This window comes from Branchiostoma lanceolatum, chromosome 5, assembly GCF_035083965.1.
Source record: "Branchiostoma lanceolatum isolate klBraLanc5 chromosome 5, klBraLanc5.hap2, whole genome shotgun sequence".
Classification (NCBI taxonomy): domain Eukaryota; kingdom Metazoa; phylum Chordata; class Leptocardii; order Amphioxiformes; family Branchiostomatidae; genus Branchiostoma; species Branchiostoma lanceolatum.
The window spans coordinates 10,639,863-10,662,770 of NC_089726.1; the positions used below are offsets into that span (position 1 = coordinate 10,639,863).

Genomic DNA, 22,908 nt, shown 5'->3' on the forward strand with positions numbered 1-22,908 from the left:
TCACTGGTTATGTCGCTGAGCCCTCTGTTTCTCACGAAGATAGAAAATTGGCATTATTGCAAAGCTAACCTAGAAAGGCATGATTTTAAGAAAAGGAAGTATCTGCCTGGCACTTGTTGTTCTTTACCCCACCAGAAGGAGACCCATTGTCTGCTACTTCCAAAAACTTCTAAGAATCTAGAAAGATAAATCTATAAACCAGATTATGACCACAGATACAATGCATATGGGACATGTTCCCTAGCTAAGGTGTGTTGCAACTGTCACAACTTTAGTTGTAATGGTTTATAGACTGTGGGTTGATGATGGTCCTAATCAATTTGGACCGTTCTTTAGGTTGAAAGAGATATAGCGCAGTTTTATGAGTCACGACACATTCACAACCCGCACTGTAATTCCATGACCTGCAAAAGTTCAACTATTAGTCAGTATTTTAGTAGAGGACACATTCTCATGCTTGCTTTAATTTAACCTATGAAAGGCAGTTGATTCAGCTAAATTAGAACCTTACTTTCATGTTCCTTGTTAACCCAATGTTGTTTGTAGATGTTCCATGTCATCATCTGATGCCCAGTAGAGACATGACCTTGTATAAGAGCCAAATGACCTTGGGATGAGAGGAAAACAATGACCTCATCAGTTAAGGCCAGGGTGATTGGATTGAAATTCAAGGTTACTGCCGACATCACTGCCACAATCTAATGTTTTTGCCCCTGTAACCAAATTTAGACCCACAAACCTTGAATTTTAATAATAGAAGTTGATTACTGTCAGCTGCAATGTACATTTTGTAGTCTATATCCAAGTAAAGCTTTTTAATGATGTACAAGCATGCTCAATGTGCATAATTCCAAGTGACTGGTGATCACTGGTGTGTGACTTTATCTGAGGCAGTCTTCCAATGGAAATTTGGCACTGACCATTCTTGTCTCCATACACATCAAAGTTCTTAGACAAATGATACGGTTTGGCCTGCTGGAGCCCTTCCGGCTGGCCTTGCAGATAAAGTACAGTAAATTGCCTTATCTTTACTGCTGTGAATTTCAATGGCTTGGTGGGAAAAGTAAAGTTCATTTACCTTTGCACACTGCTGTATGTTTTTGAAACAAAACTGTAAAATTTAGCCATTCCACCCTCCAAAAAGAAAACCTTTCCATGACGTATCCCTTAACATTTTCATAGGGCATAAGTTTGCCTTGTTGGTATTCACAATGTTTATTGAACAGTGACTGAAACTTGACCTAGGTCTACATAATGTTACAGTTATCAAACACAGAAAACTGACTACAAGATAAAACAAAGACTGGAGTGTTCAACAGAATCATTTTGTTTATTTATGGATAGCCAGAAGCCTTTGCCTGGGAATGTTAGGTGTATAATTTCTGCAACACAAGTATATCTTACACATTCTTAGCAGAACAAATAAACAAGCACAAATTGCGGGTCACAGTTTCACCTCTTCTGAAGAGGAAACATGCCCCCTTAAATCTTAACAATCAATTTTCTCCAACATAAATAACAAGCACAATGTAAACCATCATGGCTCATTGAAAACATAAATACCAATTTTCATAGTTGAACAGTATTTTACCAGTAGTCACAGTGCCACATCTGAAAAGTCATGTAGATTGCCGAGTACCATAAATTCGTTGCTAATGATACACATTGTAAAATGTAACAAGTGTCACCACAGAATATCCAGAGTTATGACTCCAACAATCTTGGTGAGTTGCCTGTGACCAAAATCTGGACAAGAGTCAGCTGCCGCACCCTGCCAGAACCAGATCTCCGCTGGTGTTCCATCTGGAACCTGACCTCTGACCTGGATGACTGACAGATGACTCTTACACAGGAAATAGCCAGTCAGGAATGTTTGGTCACATACATGCTGACAGTCAAACATACTGACAGACTGCTATGTTTTGGTGGCTAATAGCAAGTGAACTGTTCACACCTTCAACTCACAAGCTTGCATGTGGTGACATCTTAATAAGAACAATATAAAGCATCATAAATGACAACCTTTTGTAAATTTGTGGAGACCGTATTGAAAAAATGGCAAATGGAGTATCACTCTCTTCTGTTTCAACTTTTTTTTCACGAAAAAAACAATTTCAATCTAGCACCTGCACTGCCTGACTTGGTTTCCTACATGACCAACACAATGCAACACTGTCAAGTTCAATCTCTTGGTTTATAACCAGAAAGTCAACATAAGGCTGGAATGAACTTTTAAATAAATGTTTTCAAATCTTTAGGATCTTCTTACAGCAGAATTCTTTGTACGGATAAACAACTACAGCTTTAACTGTAGACATCTTTTCAACACAAGTATTGACAAAAAAACATTAAACAGAACATCATGTTGCAACTGAATGCGGGCATCTAATGCTCCGTTTCTCACAATTAGGAAGATTTTGACAACTTAGCACTGTGGCGTGACACACCGCCCACATTTGCACACAAATAAGTTTATGGAAGGCAACAAATTACATTAGACAAAACCTAATCAAATTAGCATTAACCATGATGACAGGGGTGATTCATTATCTACTCAAGAAAGAAAGTAGGAGACCATCCGCATCTTCAATCTCCTTACTCAAACCGAATTTCTGATACTTTTGAAACTTTCAAATTGTAGGTCACTTTTTGAGGTATCTGCATGTTTGTGTTCCATCTGATTTCTTTTACATATCTAAGCAATTCTAACAAAGCTGTCGTAGTTGGGAGGTACACATGTAATTGTGAAGGACTACAGTTGTCATTTCTTAAAAAATATTCTTATTACATCCACATTTCATGGCATCCTCCCCTTGTTTCTGAAAGTACATTTTCAACATGTAGGCCTAATGAAGCTGACTATTTGTGTGTGAAAGGTCAGAATTCTAAACTGTGTTAGATTTATGGTATCTCTCTTCTTGGGAGTATGATGGAACTGTACATGTCAGTATGGACACTAATGTCATGGGTACATACATGTATATCATGTAGAAAATCTACTACTGTTCAACCATGGCTAAGACAAGGTCATTTAACAAAGCAACCTCCATATGTCATGCACAAATGGTAGAGAACTGATGTCTCAAATGTCATGTTAAGTAGTCTATTCAAGTGACTTCATATTTCAATCACAATAAGCTGGTCAGCCACAATCTTAAGGGCTGTCGCGGCTTAGGTTGCACATTTTTAAGACACTTTAACTGATTTTAGACAACCAAACTCTGTCCTCCATTTTCCACAAGTCTCTGTCTCTTGCCAAGTGGACAAGAATCATGTTGTTTTGTCCCCTATCGTCTTACATATGTCCAACGCTTGCTGGTAGAGTTCCTCGAGCTCGTGCCCAAAGCGACTGTTGCTTTTCGTCAGGGGAGAGTCCTGTCTGGGGCTGTGGAACTCAAACTCGTCCTGACACAGCCTCCACGTGTTGTCCTCACCGTCCTCGTCCATGTCCAGGGTTTCCGACGACGGCGGACCTGAACCTGGACTGAGAATGTCAAACGACTCATCTGACAATAAACTCTCTTCGCTGTACGTACTGGATGGCCTGTTGTCAGTCTCGCTCTTGTCCGATAAACAACCCTCTGCACTCGCGGGCCGGTTTGCAACGTCTTTAACCTTACTAAACTCCCCGGTGTTGGGGGCGCTGGAGTACTTGCCGTTCTTTTTCAGAATTCCCTTCGGTTTTGCACCGTTTTTGCTCTGCACTAGGGATGGTTTCTTGTTGGAGCCTTTCTGGAGGCCGTCCGCTGACTCGCTCCTCTCGGGCGAGGAGTAGTACCCCGACTCACGGTTCTTCCTCAGCGCTTTGCGAGCGGGAGTCGCCAGACTCCGGGGTTTACTCCCTGGCGTAGACTTCACGGACAAGGTGGGTGAGTCGGTTCCTGGGTTCTTCAGGATCCCCTTCTTTGGTTTGGGCGGCAACACAGTCCTGACGGGCCGGGGGATCCGAGACTTCATGTTCTTGACGTTCACATGAAGGTCATTGCACTTGATGTTCCTCTCGGGAGCAGCATGGTTGTTCCTCCACGGCTGCTCCGACAGCTTGAGGCTGACGTTGAAGTCCTGCCGGGCCTCCTCGATCCAGTTGGACTGGGAGTTGGGGAGGGACTGGCTGATGGGGGAACTCTCCTTCATGGGCTTCTCCTCCTCGTACTCCGCACACACCCACCAGTGGTGCCTGATGTCGTCGATGGTGGCTCTCCGCTTCGGGTTCACCGTGAGACACCAGCGGATCAGGCCCGCAGCATCTGTAGGGGGGATGGCGTGAACAAAGTGAGATTTAAGAAATGACCTAATCAAGAAGACAAGTCTGGATGACTGAACTTATCTAATGCTAATGAACCTACAGAGTAGTGTTTAACCCTTAATTCATAGGCAGATTATAAAATTAAAAGTGACAGTGAAAAATAACACTTCCGAAGGGTTAATCTACCGATGAATCTCATCAATAAAATCAAGAAGATTAGAAGCTGATGTAGATGGCAGTTGGTGGAATTAATAGTAATGTCACAACATGATGATATTCCAAACAGTTTTAATCAGCTCTAAATCTAATTCCATAAAACATAGGAACACAAAGGCAGTACATGTACCCGAGGGTTGGGACGGTTCAAAGTACTGAGCCCTGGAGATCTGCTGGGTCAGGGAGCCGAAGTCACTGCCGTCAAACGGCATGGTCCCGTACACCAGCGCGTACAGCACAACCCCCAGGCTCCAACAGTCCACCTGAGAATGATGATAAACAACACATATTAGATACATGTAGGTGTCCACCAAGATTAGTTTAAATCTTTAAATCATCATTTATTGCAAACATGAGTAAAATTCAATACTAGTGACTCACTGAGTGCTCAAATTTCCTCTTGTGAAATTCTAATGCATGATTGTCTTATAAATATACAATGAAACACCCACAGAACACACTGTACATCAAACTTTACCAGGACTCAGTTGCCTTTTCCAATTAGAAGGTACAACAGCAGACAAATTGCAACACATTTAACTTATCTCAGCTATGCTGTTCAGTTTAATTTCTGGTAACTGTTTCAGGACATATTCTCATGTTTGATATATAAGAGGGGTGGCAGATGTGCTGGTCTGAGTCATGTCAATAGAAATAGCCCAGTACTCTCATGTTAAGTACTCTCCACAGGGGAGGGTGGGGCATCTCATCCTGCTGGCTCCAGGATACTGCAAGCAATGGAAACTAACAACGTCCTGGCAACGGCTACTAACACTGTCCAGTTGTCAAAACTACTGGGAAGGATGAAGAGTAAGAAGGGCCCCATCCCTTCCCTTGTGTCTTTCTCCATTGTTCCTGCTGTAAGCAAGTTCTTACTGCTTGTTGGTAGCCATAAACACTTTGTACGCTGCCAAGCTGGTGTTTGCGCTACATGTAACCCTAGTCCAGCCGCGCATTCTCTCCAGCCTGTACGCCATGCAATCCGACCCAAACACCGCATTCCTACGGGGACTCCTGGGTCAAGCACATGGGACAAGTTACAGTGTCCCCCTGCACACACATGGGCCATGCAGCCAGGAAATTTCAGGTCAGGACTCCCTGATGAATGACTAGTGCTCAGGATTAGCAGTGCTTTTGACATTGATTCCCAATGGACACATGATGGTGAAGGACTCAATGGGAGGCATGAAATATGATGTGGTTATGAGACCCCCACTGCAGCTGCAAATTTCCTCCGTTGTGTCATCAACGAAAGTTGAGAAGAGAGAAGTGTCCTGTTCTATGTTGAAAGGAATGCCAAAGATTTGGATCAAATATTCATGGTTAATAATAAGGCTCTGAATAAGCTGTAACTCCTTGAACACAACACTCTCAGACAGTCTGACCAAACTATAGTACCTCAGCGTTTTCAGTCTTTCTCTTGATGACTGGCAAGTGTTAACTCTAATCCCACAAACAGGCACTCCAGGGAATAAACTCAAAGTAGAGCCCTTCCAATGGCTCCATTAGTGCTAATGACTTGGATAATAATCATCCCAGTAGGATTAGGATCTGTGCATAACAAATTAGAACATCACAAAGTCACTCTGGAACTTTCATCCCTGCTACGAGAGTGCTCAAGCCATTAACACATAAATGTCTAAACCAGTAAATATAATAATCCATCACTTTTGAAAGTGGGAATGTTCCTAAAGCTAGAGAACTGCGCACAAGATCTCAGATACTACAGTTTTAAGTTAGCTTTGGTACCGAAGATCTGTCTGGTTATAAAAATCTTTCTGGGACAACATTGACAACACAACCACTTTGGTTTATGTTGGTGAAAAATGATGTTGTATCACTTCCTGTTAAACACTGTACATAATACAGAAGCAAGTAAAGCATCTCACCTCTGGACCGTGGTATGGCTTGCCGTTGACGATTTCAGGTGAAGCGTAGAGCGGACTGCCGCAGAACGTCTTCAGCAACTTGTCATGGCTGTACATGTTGGACAGGCCAAAGTCTGCAATCTGTGGAACAACAAAAGTGTGGGGGTTAGGAAACTACAGCAACTGTGGCTCAGAGCATTGTAGTTAGCAACAAAAAGTACAAATACTTTACTACTTTACTAAAAGTACTATACTTTGGGAACCTCTTTTTCCATTTTGCTTATTGCACTTAACTTTGAGAGCAATATTTCAATCATGTCAGGTTGAAAAACAAGCTCTGTTGCCTGTTCTCTTTGAGTCATTATGATGATCTAAAAGGTGTCTGTGAAGGTTGTGAACTGACCTTGACTCTGTTCTGCTGGTCAAGAAGGAGGTTCTCCAGTTTCAGGTCACGGTGAACCACACCATTCTGCAAAACAAACAGAACAACAACATAACAGTGAGAAAGAGTGCCTACACACATACAGGTATCATCTCACACATGCAATTGTGTAGCTAAAGATCATTGATATACACATGTTATAAGAAGGTAACAATAGAGAAATACACATTTGAGGTAATGACTTAAAATAAAAAGTTACTTTTCTTCTTCTTACCTTGTGGCAATAGTTGACAGCTGAGACGATTTGCCTGAAGATTCTGCGAGCTTCGGTCTCCGTCAGTCTCTGTCGTTCGCTGATGTAATCGTACAGCTCCCCTCCTGCTGCAAACTCCATCACCAGCACGATCTTCTCCTTGTTCTCAAACACTGCAAAACACAACATGAAATATACATTCAAAATGTGTATGAAAAAGTTTTGTATGGCTGCTTTTTAAAAGTTGGGTAGTGGCATGCCAAACTCTTTCTGAAAACAGACACTTTTTCCACATCCTCTGAAAAGTAATTAATCTCAACAGTAAAATCTCACTACTGTACTTGGCAAGTTGGATTAAGTGATAAGATTCTTGCAAGTCTAGCCTTAATAAGAGGTGTTTGAACGTAAAGCAGAATGGATTGCGTACTTTCAAGTGCCTTCATAATATTTTTCGTTTCAAGCTTTTTCTAAAATTCTATCTATTTAGGGATATATAGTAGGTGCTATATAAGAGAGGTCTTTGACCTGTAGCCAGATTGTTTTTGTCAAACACCAAGGACATGATGTTACATAATGGCTGTAAAAACAAGGGGAAACAAATTGTTTAACTGCTTCAACCTTACTTAACGTTTTCCCGCCATCCATTCACTAGTTATGAAACGAGAACGAAGCAAATTGTTCAACCATTATGGGTACATAATTCTGTTGTCAAGGAGCGGCAACTGACTTAAGATTTACAGCATTCGCCTCTACAAACATGCTGCAGTCATGACTTCTTCAGACAACAAGGAAACGATTGGTGCAAGTGCAAAACAAGTGCACTTCACAGAGCCTGTGTACCAACTAATTGCCCAGCTGCAGACTTCTACCCAGAAAGCCTAAGTAATCTCTCAAAATTAACCTGTCAATACATTTGCCCACTTTTGATAAATGTGAATGGAATAAGGTTGGAACAATGGTGAGTGAGTAAACATGTTTTTGCCAGGAACTCCGTCAGACGACCTGGCTCCATTGTAGGACTAGGAGCAGGCACATGTAAGGTACATGGGTCAGCAGGCACTTTCTAAATAAAATTAATCTATACACAAAATAATACTTACACACTTTTAAAGAAACTTACTGAATGTGTTACTGATAAACACATGGTAGAAACATAGAGATGAACCCTGTTTTCTGTAATTTTTAACTCTTCAGATCAGTTTATAAAGATCCTTTGAGTAGTAAGTTTTGAATTCAGAAGACAGTCAGGCAGCAACTTTCATCCATGTTCATCTGGATCATGGACATTAGATATATCATAATATCTGACCAAGTGTCGAACAATCATCAGGCTTGCCATAATTATAAGCAAGTAAAAAAAGACGATTCCCAAATCGCAAAGATACTGATTCACATACACCTACCAATTAACAGTTTGTGGTTCATTGACCTTCCTTACACAATGCGTCAATGCAACGATCATAAATTTAAAGTTTGCAGTTTTTGTGACCACAGGAGTGTAGGTTCTACTTGTGTTGTTGTACTGAAACAGGTAAACTACACATGAAGCCCACCACAGTGTACCAGACTAGCCGTCTCCAGTAAGGAGCTTGACCACCAGTATAAACATGCATTAGCACCAAGTGGGCAATGTCACCATCTGGAGTGGTGTTTCTCCTCCTAGATCAAGTTCAAAAGGTTAACCTTTACAATTACTGCTTTCAGTGTCTTTCAGGGAGATGCTTTGAAGTCTTATCTTTGTCTTGTAGAATCTTAAGTTTGATAAACTTCCCCCAGTGCCTGTGTTTATCCCACTTCCTTTTAAGTTTTATTATTTCTCTGTGAACAGCTTATTTCTTTTATGAGAGAAGATAGCGCCCCCATGTGTTTAGCATATGCTGACAAGGCCAAGAGTATAAGAGGCTTAACTGATAAGCCTGCACCTGCCTCGATCTCCGCCCATGCCTTCCACTTGAGACGTGGTGGGGGAAAACGGCCATTACCCCCAGGCAGTCTGGTACGGAAATCTCCCCAAGAATTCTTTGAAGCACCAGCAGGAATTTGACCCCAGGTGAGAGCTCCCCCCTACATGAAATTGGGATGTAACCTTTTTGCTCCCCTTGCACACAACTGGGTTCCACCCAAGATAAGAGCATTGGATGGGGAAAAGGGATTTAAAGTTTGATTAACTTTAATCCTTTGGGGGGCAGACAAGAAAATAGGATTTGAAGGGGATTGCCTGAAAATTGGAACAAGGTGCACTTTTGTTTGTCTCAGTTACAAGTAACAATGATAAGCTTTAAATAGGCTGCAAATATTTTCTCTTTATTTGACACTCCCAAAAGGTAAGGCATACTAGATACTAATGTTTCCCTGCATTGTGATAAAATAGGACGACTATTCAAAGAGGAGGATGCTTCTGATAAAGGACAAAGTGTAATCTTAAAATGATGAGAAGGTAGGGAGAACATGACCTATCAGCAGGTGGGACCTCTCCTTGACTGAGTGAAAGGTGATTTTGAACATTCTTTCACACGATGACACCTGTCACCAGTGTCTCCAGTCTCCACCTTAATTTTACCTTACTTAGGTTAAAAGGCCGACTAATTAATAAAAAGAGGTCTAGGGGTCTTGTCATATCCCAAGGCTGGCAAATTGGACGATCCACAAACGATGACATTCCTGACGAGACGTGGGTCTAATCAGGTAGTAAATGAGATCATGACTGCCGCCTTTGTGATTCATACAATGGTAACATTCCAGCCTTTGTCCCAACCCACTCAGGTACCCCGCACATCATTAACCCAACACTCCGCAGCTGGAGTCAGCATATAGCTTCAACTGTTCTACTGAAGCGCTGTAGACTTCTGGGATCTTCAGGCATCTTAATGTTTTGAGCACTTCCCCTTTTTCCATCTCACAGGATGCATGATGTCTGACTTAGCTGTAATTACAGAAGCTCCATATTCATTCTGTTCTCTAGAACAAGTGCTGAATTGTCCGCCCAACAAGGCAGCCTTTATTTGCCTTCCAAAATTGCAAAAGGACCTGCTTGTTCTTTATCTAAACCTCCCGCTGCTTAGTAGACTTCTATGTCAGTCTGAATCCTGTAATGTTTCCTTGTGAATTATGGATGAGGATACAGACAGCCAAGTGGCTTTGTAGATGACTTGCATCATCTGTGTGTCGATCCGTCAATCCATTTTGTAAACACAAAAGGTTGTTTGGATGAAGAAAACTGCAAAATAACTCCATAAATAATCCACAGATTGGAATAGAATACCAATCTATCATATCACCCATAACAGTCTCCCAGCCATAAAGGTTTTCCTTTTCATCCTTTGACAAATGAATAGGTCTAGACTAATTTGTACAGGTGTCTGTTGGGCCTGCTCTCAACATTCTATTTTGGCATAACCTCAAATATATCTATTCAATATTCAACTCTTTCTGCTCCTTTCAGCTATGGCTGGAATCTGTTTCTTAAATTCATATTTACATCACATAATATAACGTCCTTGCATACACATGATACAAGTGCAACCCTGCAATATCATGCCTACCCTGATGGTAGTATTAAGTCCCAAGTTTCACATTCACCTATCAAAAACCATTAGTATGCATGATGTACTGTGCCTTTTAGGATAATTATCCATGAACATAACCAACTTGCCTACTCTACGTCTAATGGAAGGGGTGAATGCAAGGTAATCTCCAAGCAGATCTCCACTGTGCTAAAATCGAACAAGCTAGCCAGAGAAGCTCCCATCAGCCAGGGACTTGTCAGGCACCGTAGGTTGCTATAAAAACTCCTTCTGCCAGTTGGATACGGTCTTTGCAACCGTTGGGTCTGCTTGGAGACTAAATGCAAGGGTGGTACCATGAAACAGCAACCTGTATCTCCTCTGCCTAACATGTGCTGTCGCCAGCAATAAAACCGTCTATCTGGAATACATCATACTGGAAGAAGGACAATAGAATGCTCAGCAGATACAGGTCCTGATAAGCCGGCATACCACACATACTTGGCATGACCCATCTAAGTGGCCAGGTCTGTTTGTCACACAGGTGTTGGGTCCATAGTCTTCCCACCAAGTGTTACTCCAGACACTCAGGTATGCCAAATGTACCTTACCAGTTCTTAGGGCCACAAGTCATGCTAGTGGCAGGTGTGAATGCAGACAAGTGGCGCTTTAGAGGTCAGAAAAATAATCGTTACCAGGCCAAAGCAAGCATAACTGGAGGAATTCACACAAATCAATAGTTATTTTTACACCTTACAAACCATCCTTCTTTCGACTAAGAACAATCAAGGAATGATTCCGAATCTAATCAATTCAGAAAACATTCATGTATTCATGCCCACACTTTAAAGGAAAGCTACACAAAAAATTGAAAATCCTTCTATGCTATGCTTAATATATTCCAAAGTCAAATTCTTACTTCAAGTTGTTTCACACAAGTTCCACAGTTTGCAACTTATGCCATGCTGACGCCTTCTCGCCTGATAATTGAATTATATGACGTCAGTGTTTCAAATTTTTCACCTGATGATTGAATTTTAGAACACTGACGTCATATAATACAATCATCAGGTGAAAAATTTGAAACACTGACGTCATATAATTCAATTACCAGGCGAGAAGGCGTCAGCACGGCATAAGTTGCAAACTGTGGAAAATCTCAGAACTATGACGGACTAATGTGAAACAACTTGAAGTAAGAATTTCACTTTAGAATAAATTAAGCATAGCATAGAAGGATTTTCAATTTTTTGTGTAGCTTTCCTTTAATTAGTGAAGGGCACAGTGAAGTACAATCATCATTGAGTATAGTGATTCATTCCCACATCACAAAATTTCCACTAGGTGAGGGGGTTGAGCAAACGACCTCTGGGCAGCTCCACACACTTGTCGTCTATCAAGTTTATTTGTCTCAGGGTATGACAAGGCAAGGTCAAAAAGGTGTCCACCATGCCTGCCAACACTTAATCATTAACCCAGACACGTTAATCCCCTCTACCTAAAAGCATACACTAAAGTCAGGTCCATTCTTGTTCAAAAAGTAGAGACTAACATTCCTTTGCCATTATGCACTCGGTTAAAGTAAACACCTACAGATTTCAGTTTTGAAAAACAAAATGTATATTTTGTCATGGCTTCACTAAACTTCAGCTGGCTGGTACTGCAAAGGCAAAACGGTCTGGTCTGTTGTCTGCGTGTACACTGCTATTTCCCATTCAGTACAAATTAAAGGACTCTCTTTGGTCAAGCCTAATAAATACAGACAGCTTTGTATTCAGCTAGCAGTTATTCATTCACTGGCAGGGTGCCCTGTTGGCAATGCCTGTGGCGCTACGGTGGTAACATTAGCGGACTAGACAAATACCGGGGTACTCTCAACCCATTCTTACGGTCCATTTGAACAAAAACTTGGCATTCCTAGGGCTAGCTTCAGTTACCTCGCTGAGCAAACAGGCCATTCTTCCTCAGGTTTCAGCGCCATTGACATCTCCTCAAAACAAATACCCCCCACTTGTTTGTGTACGGAAGCAAACCAAGGTGACAAGGTCGCGGAGGCGAGGGGACTGCGTGCTGAACTTGGGGGGTTGTTTGTGTCGTGTGCGACCCTCGGGTGTCCCCTTCTGCCGTGCCACACAGGCGACATTGTGCCCAGATGTAGGGACAATAGGAGGCAGAATAGAGGGAAAACATGTCTGGGCAGAACAATAGCCCCAGGTGGGAGGGCTGGGCAAGTAATGTGTTGTAAAGGAGAATAGGTATGCTTAGGGGTCATTGACCAAATAATGGTCGAGCTTTTCTTCTGCCTTCTAGGTATAAAAGTCCTGCAGGACGATCAACATTCATGACTTCTATGGTTGGTGGGCATACCAAAGTAAAGATACTATAACCTTATGACGTAATGTATGAACGGTATTAAAGGTTGAAATCCAGCCACATCAGCTTTTGCCGCTCCCCAACTTCACTTGCCTGGGAAAGGTATATCGTATATTGTGTCGGGACACTGAAAGTCAGCTGCTGAAATTCTGCTATGGACACTGAACAGTTGAACATGAAGCCTGAACCTGAAATCATTAACAACTGACACCAAGACAAATCCCTGACAAAGTTCTAACATACTGTGTGCCCCACAAACCTCTAAAAAGAGACCACAAGAAAAAAGAAGTCAGGTTATGGTGACCCTGGAGCTGTTGTCTAAATGTTAGACACCACACCTAAACCCTGGGGCATGAACAACCGGCATGCTACAAGTTGCAGGTTCTGTCACTTGATGATAAACAATACTCCAAAAATAATTACTCAAGCAACTGGATAAGATTTGCTTGAGTAATTATTTTTGGCGTATCTTATTACCTGGATGTCTAACCTTCATCAACGTATCAAAGATAAACAACACTGTTTTGGCATTGACTGAATGGCTTCTTCTCACAAAGGTGAATGTCACTTCTTGTTAAATCTTGCACACATGCTTTCCAGGCCTGTCCAGAATATAACATTCTAAATATACCATTAGCATTTGGGGCCTAAGGAAAATGGGCTGGACGGGTTAGCAGAAGACAGAGAAAAAAAGTTTCGAGCTCTCCTCTCAGAGATAAGAGTGATGGATACTTTTGGTACCTACCAACAGCAGGTATGCATGCATTTAGGTCAAGCTTTGGGCCCTAAATCCCAATTTGCTTCACTACAATAAATTTAAACTCAAGTCTCAATAAGTGATGGCAAATGCGGACATCAATAATTGCTGACAGCTGAAATTGCTGGTGATTAGTATTCAAGACCATGAAGTGACCTACATAAAGCACTGATTGCCAGCAGTTATGCTGCTCACATACCAGTGACTAAGATTGTATCTTTCCAGTGTAGAAATGTAATGTTATTTACATCGACAAGACAATGAAAACTTCAGTATTAATCTCCATGGCAATTTACTTGATTAGTGTTGGTATCAAACAGATTCACAGATAGTACTTGTGAGCTGACCATATTCCAGCCCCCTCTCCCTATTTAGCCTCCGTTGCAGGCTCTGACGCGGCTTTTTTGGGGGGCAAAATAATATGTTTTGCAGCCAGCCCGTAACCATCACCCAACCCTGTAACTAATAATAAACTACGCACAAAAAGTTTGGAAACATAACTTTGGTCGATCATATCTCCGTTGTTTCTTGATCAATTTCAATGATTTACATATCATTACAAAGCTTGTGTGATTTACTTTCCCATGATACCAAACTTTATATGGTTGTAAATAAATGGAACGAGCACCAGACCTGCTTATGCCAGCAGGTCACATAAAAAAAGTGCCCAGATTACCCTACTAATGTCAAACGCGCAATTCAGTATTTTTTCTTTTGCTGGTAGCACGTGGCTTTTGTACGAGAGTAATATGAAACTTAAAGCAACAAAACACATCAATATGAAAGCCAAGGATAGTCTTTATTCATACAAAAAATGCGTAAAGGAGCCTCAGTTATGATGAAGGTGGCTTAATACTGAGTACACAAGCCATGCGCTGTCACCACAGCCCGGCACATCCTCCTCATGCTTGTCACCCGCCACATCCTCCTCGCGCGGCCCCTGGCTATTCTTCCACAAGGAGTCTTCGCAGGTCGACCAGTGTTGTTCTGTTGATCATTCTTGCATGCACAGCTCGCCCAAGCTGATCAGTGATCACAGAGTCTAAGACTGTGTTCAATTGTGTTGAGATCTGTGCTGCAGGAGGGCCATTCTATCCTCTGTATTCCTGCATCCTGCCTGCAGGTGCTTTGAAATGGCTCTCATTCTGTATGGACGCGCACCATCATCTTTCAGATCTTGCATAATGTAGAGGAAAGGATCTTGGAAATGTGACTGGATTGAGAAAGGTGTCTCTATGTCTTGACACATCGAGGTTGCTTAGGATGATTAGCCTGGTTTCTCGTCTGACAGTTAACGTTGTACTGCCCCACACTATGACACTGACTCCAACAAAACAATCAGTCTATCTGTGCAACAGTCAGCGTAGGGTTCTCCTCGTTGCCCACACTTTCATTTACCCATCCAACAGTCTAAATAAATCTACTCTTATCTTTAGCTGTGAACATAACATTCCTCCACACACTGTTCCATTCACGATGTGGACAACACCACCACAAATGGGTTTGGAGCTGCGCTGAGTGTTTGGCACTAGCATGGAAATTTGGGCACTTTTTTTCTACAACCCACTCGCGTAAGCAGGCCTGGTGCTCGCTCCATGAGATTGCAATTATAATGAGTTGGGTATCATAGGAAAGAAAATTACACAGGCTTTCTAACGATATATAATGCATTGAAATTGATTAAGAAACAACGGAAATATGATCAACCAAAGTAAAGTTTCCAAACTTTTTGTGCGTAGTTTAGTTACAGGGTTGGGTGATGGTTACGGGCTGGCTGCAAAACATATTATTTTGCCCCCCAAAAAAGCCGCGTCAGAGCCTGCAACGGAGGCTACTCCCTATTCCCCTGACTTGCATTTTCAATTTCACAACAGCTTGACTGAAGAATGTTGTGTATGACAAATGCAGCTGATATCCAAGTATTTAGCCCATGATACATTTTAGCTATCAACAAAACTGAATTGATGACACTCATAAGTGACTGTTGATCCTAATTAATTAGGAAGCCAGTGCAGAAATCTTGAATAATGATGGTTATTTTACAGTGGCAATAAACGAGCTCCCTTGTTATCCATTCATCGACTGTGTACTGCCAATTACAGGGTCGGGTAACTGTTGTCACATGACTGTTATTGACCCAAATATTCTGCATATTTGCTGAGAATGGCCATAATAACACCGAAACAGGCACTAGAGAAGCATTACGGATGTCCCTATCCCTTTCCATATGTGTTGTAAAAATCCTTGATGAGAATGACGCAGGTCGACACTATAGAGAATGGATATCCACCTGCATCATATGAAAGGTATATGTCCTTCCACACAATGCAGGTGGAGGGGAGGGGTTGGTAAGATAACAGTCACACTTGTACACATAACTAAAGAGTGTCCTAGTTCCCACGCAAAAGGACACAGGTCGAAACGCCTCTTTGTTGGCAGCCCATCTATGTAAACACCAAACAAGGTGTCTGACACTTCATGATATGATAAACCACCTTGGCAATTTTTTTCCCCAACGCAATTTTTATTAAAGCATTGCCAAGAACCCCAAAACACAGACTTGACTATCTTTCTATATATACCCTGTATATATACAAATGTTACAAGGTTAAGACATGAAATAGAGTCAAACTAAAAGGGGCTGACACTGAAGGATTATTTTTACCTTTGGCCCCAGTCCAGGATGGCAAGATGTAAACAGAGGCCTACAAATCAATATTGGTTGCACGTATGTCTGTGGATAGCAACTTGGCAATGCTGAGTCTACATTTGTATCAACAAGCCTGCACTTTGTCCTGAACCTTTGACTGTTGATGCCTACTTCGTTAGGTCTGCTTTAGCACAAAGTGGACAGCAGCACCCCCCACCCCCCTACTCCTGTCCTTTGTCCTTGGCACCTCAGCAGCTGTGAGATGTTGTCAGCACCCCCTCCACTGTTGAAAACAACCTTGTGTGCATGGACAGATGCCAAGCCAGTGGAGTGGCCCACCCCTGACCCCATCCATGGCACATAAACGGGAACAAGCTGCCTCAACACTTAACAAATCCATCACAAAGTGAAGGGGGAAATAGAAACGCCTTTACAGGCCCACAGACCTCTTATTTTTAGAGTCAGTGTACTTGAACTACTTCTAATTCTATGCAGTGAAATCGTACTATTCTCTACATGTTTGTAATAACAGATGGCTAAACTCAAATCTTTCCACAAAAAGTTAACTGTTACTTATAATATTTACATAATGTATCTCAACAGCTTTTAAACCTTTCCTAGAAGCTTGCAGGTGACTAATTCATTCTGGCATGTACGGAAAAGCTTCCGCTCGAAACGGTTAACAAAAAATGTTCGTACTAACCTTCCAATATCTCTACGATGTGAGGATGCTTGAGCGACATCATGATCTCTATCTCTCTCCGGATCCGTGCCATGTCCTGGCTGTCTCGGACTTTGTCTTTGCGGATGGTCTTGATGGCAACCTGAAGCGGACATAACACAAACACAACTGTGAGTATCAACAACAAAGGGCGGACTCCTTTACCTATAGATATAGACATGTCATCAAAGAGATCTTGTGAGGTTGTGTGGACTTTAATTGTCCTTAAACATTTCTCAAACACAGTTCTTAAACTTCAACTTCTTAGATGTTGCCTCTTTCTCTACCTAGCAGAAGAAGAATGTATGAAATTAAATGCATCTTCAACAGCATACAAACACATACATTTTGTAGAAATTAAGGAGATACATTTCAACATGGTATCTGAAAACTGACAAATCCAATTAGATGTGAAACAAAACAACTAAAAGCTTCTCTTCCCTTAGGCCCCCCACTGTGACGCTGTCAGACAAGCCCATGAAACATTTTTGACATATCTTTCAATTTTCTGGAAGAAAGGGCCAACTAGTCAACTTCCTCCAGATCAAGTTGCAGCCAGCAGTTTCAGACTACATCCGGCAAAGCCTCCTCTTATCTGGCTCTCCTTGAACTTGGCCTGGGCAGACTAAACAACTTGGTGGGGAGAAACCTGATCAAGAAAGAATATGGTCTGAAAATGATTTGCAGCTTGAGCTGGAATGTTTCAGCTTGAAGTTTAACCCTTCAACCTTTCTCTAGTAGTAGTGGACTACCAAAATACCGAAGCATTCTGCTAGACCAAACTATGTCTTGTTTTCATACTCTCCAAGCAGAGCTAGGGTTTCGGCTGGTTTTTAACGTGTTTTTAGGCGTTTTTGTCATGCCTTCTACTTTGTCATCGTTTTTGTTGTGTCGCAAACCCAAGCTCTGCCGGCACTGACCTCGGGGCGGGGCAAACCTATTTACTTCCATTGAAAAAAAGGTGACAGTACTCCTCCCCGAGAACCATTAGATAATCATTAGTGGTAACAATTTTACTGCCCCGGATTATCACACATCCGGCAAATGTAGAGCGGCATTCATCAGGCCGCGCCGGTCCCCCGCTGACTGCCCTATTCATGCGACAGGCTGGTGTCCACGATCCCACGCCGGCATGATCATTGATAGCATCATAACGTACATTTCCATTGGAAATCTCACAAGAAAAATACAATGAGGCATGAACAAGACATGTAAAATAAATATGTATTACGTATCAACTTGAACTGCATTACTAGTAATTATCATTATCATTATCTCAGGCATCGTTAAATGGATTATGAACGGGAACACGTGCCTTGTTTACGTTACATGCGGTTACCAATGCCGGCGCTCGCTGTGTTCAGATTGGACGGAACCTTTCAACAACACCAGCGAAATTGGCGACGGAGTGCTACCAACAGAGACTAAAAAATCCCCACGACACCAGAGGATTGTACAAATTTTTGTGTGCTTTGTTCTTTGGTGGTTTTTGGATGGTGTAAATGAAGTGCGGTCACGGTAGGCAAGTCATTTGCTGACGGACATGAAGCGACTTTCCAACATGGCGACCTGATTCGGTTTTGTATGTAACGTTATATGTGGGTAGTAGTTTAGAGACTTTTTGAGATTCAACGATATCCTCCCACTTCTGGTACGACGGCCCAAATGGCCTGGATCGTAGTTGAGTATCGTGGAGACTTTGTAAACTCCAGATGTCTTTGGCTGCACGTTGAGCTATTATTTTCATACGAAAGTAATTGCAGTTAGCCAAGGAGTAGGGGAAGCGTAAGAACATGGCCACGACCGATAGACCGAGGATTATGTCCATGGTGAGACTGGACCGGAAATTCTGTGGCGCGTGGGGAGGGAATCCCGTGCCTGGCCGGGCACGCTTCGCACTAACTTGTGAAACGCTTGTTATGTGTTGGAGTGATTAGGTTTATTAGGCATTGAAGCTTCCGTCTGCCTGCAGAGCTTGGGTTTGCGACACAACAAAAACGATGACAAAGTAGAAGGCATGACAAAAACGCCTAAAAACACGTTAAAAACCAGCCGAACCCCTAGCTCTGCTTGGAGAGTATTGTTTTCATTATTTGTTCTCAAAGTAAAACACATCTTCTCCGATCTTGTTCCTTGGGAAGAGAGCATCCTCCCAGGAAAAGGAGGAAGTCTGCCATCTCCCCAGAAATCAGAGATGGGGCAACCCTGCATTCCATCCGTTCCAGAAAACACATCCTGTTTCCAGAGATTGGTCATTAGGGCGAATGTAACCATCAAGGAGCAGCACATTTGTTCCTTTTCCTCTTCCACAAGTTCAAGGACGATCTAAAACGTCTTAGTTTGGTGCCAAATCGTCTTGTTGTATACAAAACAGATGGAAGCCTGTGTAGCTCAGCTGGACCATATCCTCCAACAGGAAGAGTTTTTTTTAGCTAAGGGCCAATTAAAACAGCCCCATCTGGTAACAACCTACATGTTCTTTTACTTGGTCTGGGACAGTACAATTCACAAGTACATCATAGTCTGTGTCGACAAAATATGACATCAGGGCATCCTAAGGAGAGAAATTCTTATTCACTTGATAATTGTTTAATTCTATCCATCAATGACTGCTAGTTTCACCGGACACGCCACCACCCTGTCATCACTTGTGTGGATGGGATTCCGAGCCACCTCGCCAAAGACGTCACAACTTGTAGGCCACAGACTTTAGCAAACACTGTCTTGTCCATGTGAGACAACAGCGCAGAATTCCTTGGTATCTTGTTGTTTTCAGGTAGAGGGTGGGTGGAAACAAGTGACCTTGTCCACTTGGCATGAAGCTTTCAAATATGCCCATGACCAAGGTGACAGAGATATATAACTTCAGGGGTGAACCATTTGATTCCCTCTAGGAATGACATTGAAGTTCAAATATTTCATAAAACTAGCTGTAGCTCAATAAGCTTTTTATTCATTAAGTAATACAAAAATTCTGCACATGAAATATGTCATTTCTGTGGAACAATGTATTTGGACAGCTGCCTTGGTAGAGAGAAATTGCCAAAAACATAAAATGAAAATTCACCGAAAAGAGGGCAACCCAAAACCATTGGAACACAAGTGGTTGGCCCGCCCATGATTCCATCAGTTGTCACCTTATTTATGAACCCCCCAAGGCTAGTTGTTTCCAGATGGAAGAATCCTTCAGTGGAATGGTATGCCAAAAACATGGACTTCTGATTACAGAGGGCAGGAGGGGGGGAGATGGTCATGGGTAAGTGTTGGCAGATCTGCAAAGTGCATTTATGGTAACAACAACAACTTCAACATGTACAGAAGGACAAGGACAGAGCTACCATCAGTTCACTACAGATCACTGGAAGGCATTTGCTCAATGCACACAATGGCAGGTGTGAAAGGGGTGTTTTGCATGTACACAGCTTTTAAATACATCAGCAAACTTCAGCATTGTTAGGTGGACAACAGTGTATCTTCACTTTGAGTGACATGCGTCATCCCAAATTCCAGCTTCTGAGAGGGGGATGATACACGCATCGGCGACTGAGACCATGTGGCTTTCCGCTATGACCATATATAGAGGTTAAAGTTAAACCACCTGATCGTTTGCGCTGACCACTCGACCATATCGGCAGACAAGCCGAGCAAACTTGTTGCAGCGACATTTACAATATTTGTGTGACAGTGCCTTCCTGTCTCTAGGTAGTCGCTAGGTAGCAGTCTGGTGGCAAGCGCGGGAGTCCAGGTACACAGTACAGAGGTACAGGTTAGGCAAACACCCCTCACACATGGGGAATGTGCGGAATGCTGTCTGAGAAAACACGGGTCACACTTCTTCTTTAACAGGGCATAATGCAATAACGGCCTGTGATCCCAAGTCCAAACTACCACACAAAGGGATATACAGCTACAGCAAACTGGTAGCAGACAGACTCTTGTCAACACCAATCACACAATGTTTTCAGGGATTCTATTTGTGGATTGTTAGCTGTAGCCATGGTAGTTGTCACTAATAGTACGTCATGCAATCTTTCTAAAAAGTGAAATCACATATATCTGTGGATTAAGATTTCAATCTGGTAGGTCCAGAGGCTTATCACATTATCGTGCATGCATTCTTGGGTGGCTTTAGACATTCATTATCCCAAATCTTACCTTTCCAAAACACTTTTAGAGAGGATTGTAATTTGAAAACATGCTTTTAGTAACTGCATTTTTGCATGCATCATCCTTGTTTTTAGGTAAGGTAGAATGTTGCTGGTAACAGCAGGAACAACAACTAAGGGCTAGTCGGGATGCGTGACATCTATGTTTGTAGAACACGATGGATTTATATTTAGTTCCTACTCTAGACTTTGGCATAAAAACAAGTTTCGTTCAACTGTAATTTCAGAAAACTGATCATGTTTGTACAGAAAACCTAGGTAGATTTGGAGTTCCTCTGGATAAACATGCTTTGGTTGGGAAGGGTAGTTTTCGACAGAAACTGTCCCTCTCGACGAGGAAGTTCCCCGCTAAAATCCTGTTTACTCAGACCAGGTGAGTTTACTCATCGCAACAACCACCATTGTTGACACACACGGTCTATCGCTACCTGTGTTATCATGTTTCCTACAAAAACTTTCGACTCCATAGTTTCTATTCCTCAATTTCTTTTGATCAAGAGGACAATCCACAAATATTCTCCTGTTTGAACTGCATTCTTTATGATTAAGTCACCATTTGATTACAACAAATCTTTAAAATGCACTCAATCAAAAATAATTTAATCATACACTTGATGACACACAGTGGGCTTTGTCGCCCACTGATTTCTAAAAATATTTTTACCACTTGTAGAAGCCCTACATTAGAGCCCTGATTAGAACCTAAAAAACTGAATGACTCAGTAATCAAACTTCTGAGAAAGATGGGCGTAATTGCAGCAATTGGCCTTTGTTGGAGTGTTTCGCACCTTGTTGTTTCGTTTATTGAGGCCCTCCCTACAACACCTGGGTACACAAATCTTACTCGTTGAACACAATCAGCGGGTAATAAAATGTGGGTTCGTTACCGGAGTATTTAGGGCCCGTATATAATGTGTATCCATGCTTCAATTTGGTGGTCAATAAGCCAAGACGTCCCCCGGGGATACTGGAATGTAAGCTTTTCACTCTGGCATCGAGAGGACAAATAAATACAGCCAACAACTAAAGCCTTACCTTTCCGTATGTAGTAAACTAGCTACACGACTACAACTACAATTTGTTACGATTATGAACAAATGGACTACGAACAATAATTGAATCCTGAAAACAGACAGATCCGTGCATTTTGTAAGGCATTTCTAAAAGGTTGAGATAATATTTGTGTCCTTTGTATTCCCCCTGGACACAGTGGCAAGCTTGCCGACCGACCACCCACCTTCTTTCCCTTCTTCTTCTCCTCGGCCAGCTTGACCTTCCCGTACGTCCCCTGGCCCAGGTTCTGAAGCACCGAGAACCTCTGCTTCAGGTTGTGCCGGTGTCCTCCCGAGGAAGTCACCGTCTCCATGGCTGTCCGAGAAAACTACGTGTATTGTCCACACAAAACCTTGACAGTCGTCACCAAGCCGTCATCTGAGTACGAAACAACCGAATTTCTCTCGTGGTTTAAAATCGATAACAGCGTGCTCCAAATTGCGACATGGTCTCCCCAGCTCTCCGGGCGGTGTACTGCCTCTCTGATAACGTCAGTCCAGATTTTAACGGTATCCTGTGTTGAAGGAAGCTTCACAGTCGGCCCAAAACACAGTGAATCACGGCAGTTACCCAGTCCGACCGCCCTGCCCAGTGTCTCTGTCCCGTCTGCTCGTGTTGTCCCGACCCGGCGCTATTTCAGGCACGGGTAACGTCACTGTCCGACCGGAAAGGGGAGGGGCAAACATTCCAGCTTCAGGGCGACAGAATACAGAATTCACC

General features: G+C 42.4%; 1 protein-coding gene across 1 annotated transcript; it reads right to left on the reverse strand.

Annotated features, from left to right (window-relative positions):
* Positions 1 to 1,311: 1,311 nt before the first annotated feature.
* Positions 1,312 to 22,858, reverse strand: LOC136435027 (NUAK family SNF1-like kinase 1). Its single transcript, XM_066428199.1, has 7 exons — positions 22,373 to 22,858; positions 16,952 to 17,072; positions 6,987 to 7,138; positions 6,734 to 6,799; positions 6,352 to 6,471; positions 4,593 to 4,725; positions 1,312 to 4,247 (listed from the first exon to the last, which is right to left on the reverse strand). The coding sequence occupies exons 1-7, from the start codon at positions 22,499 to 22,501 to the stop codon at positions 3,271 to 3,273; spliced, it is 1,698 nt and encodes a 565-aa protein (XP_066284296.1). The 5' UTR covers positions 22,502 to 22,858; the 3' UTR covers positions 1,312 to 3,270.
* Between the last annotated feature and the right edge of the window lie 50 nt (positions 22,859 to 22,908).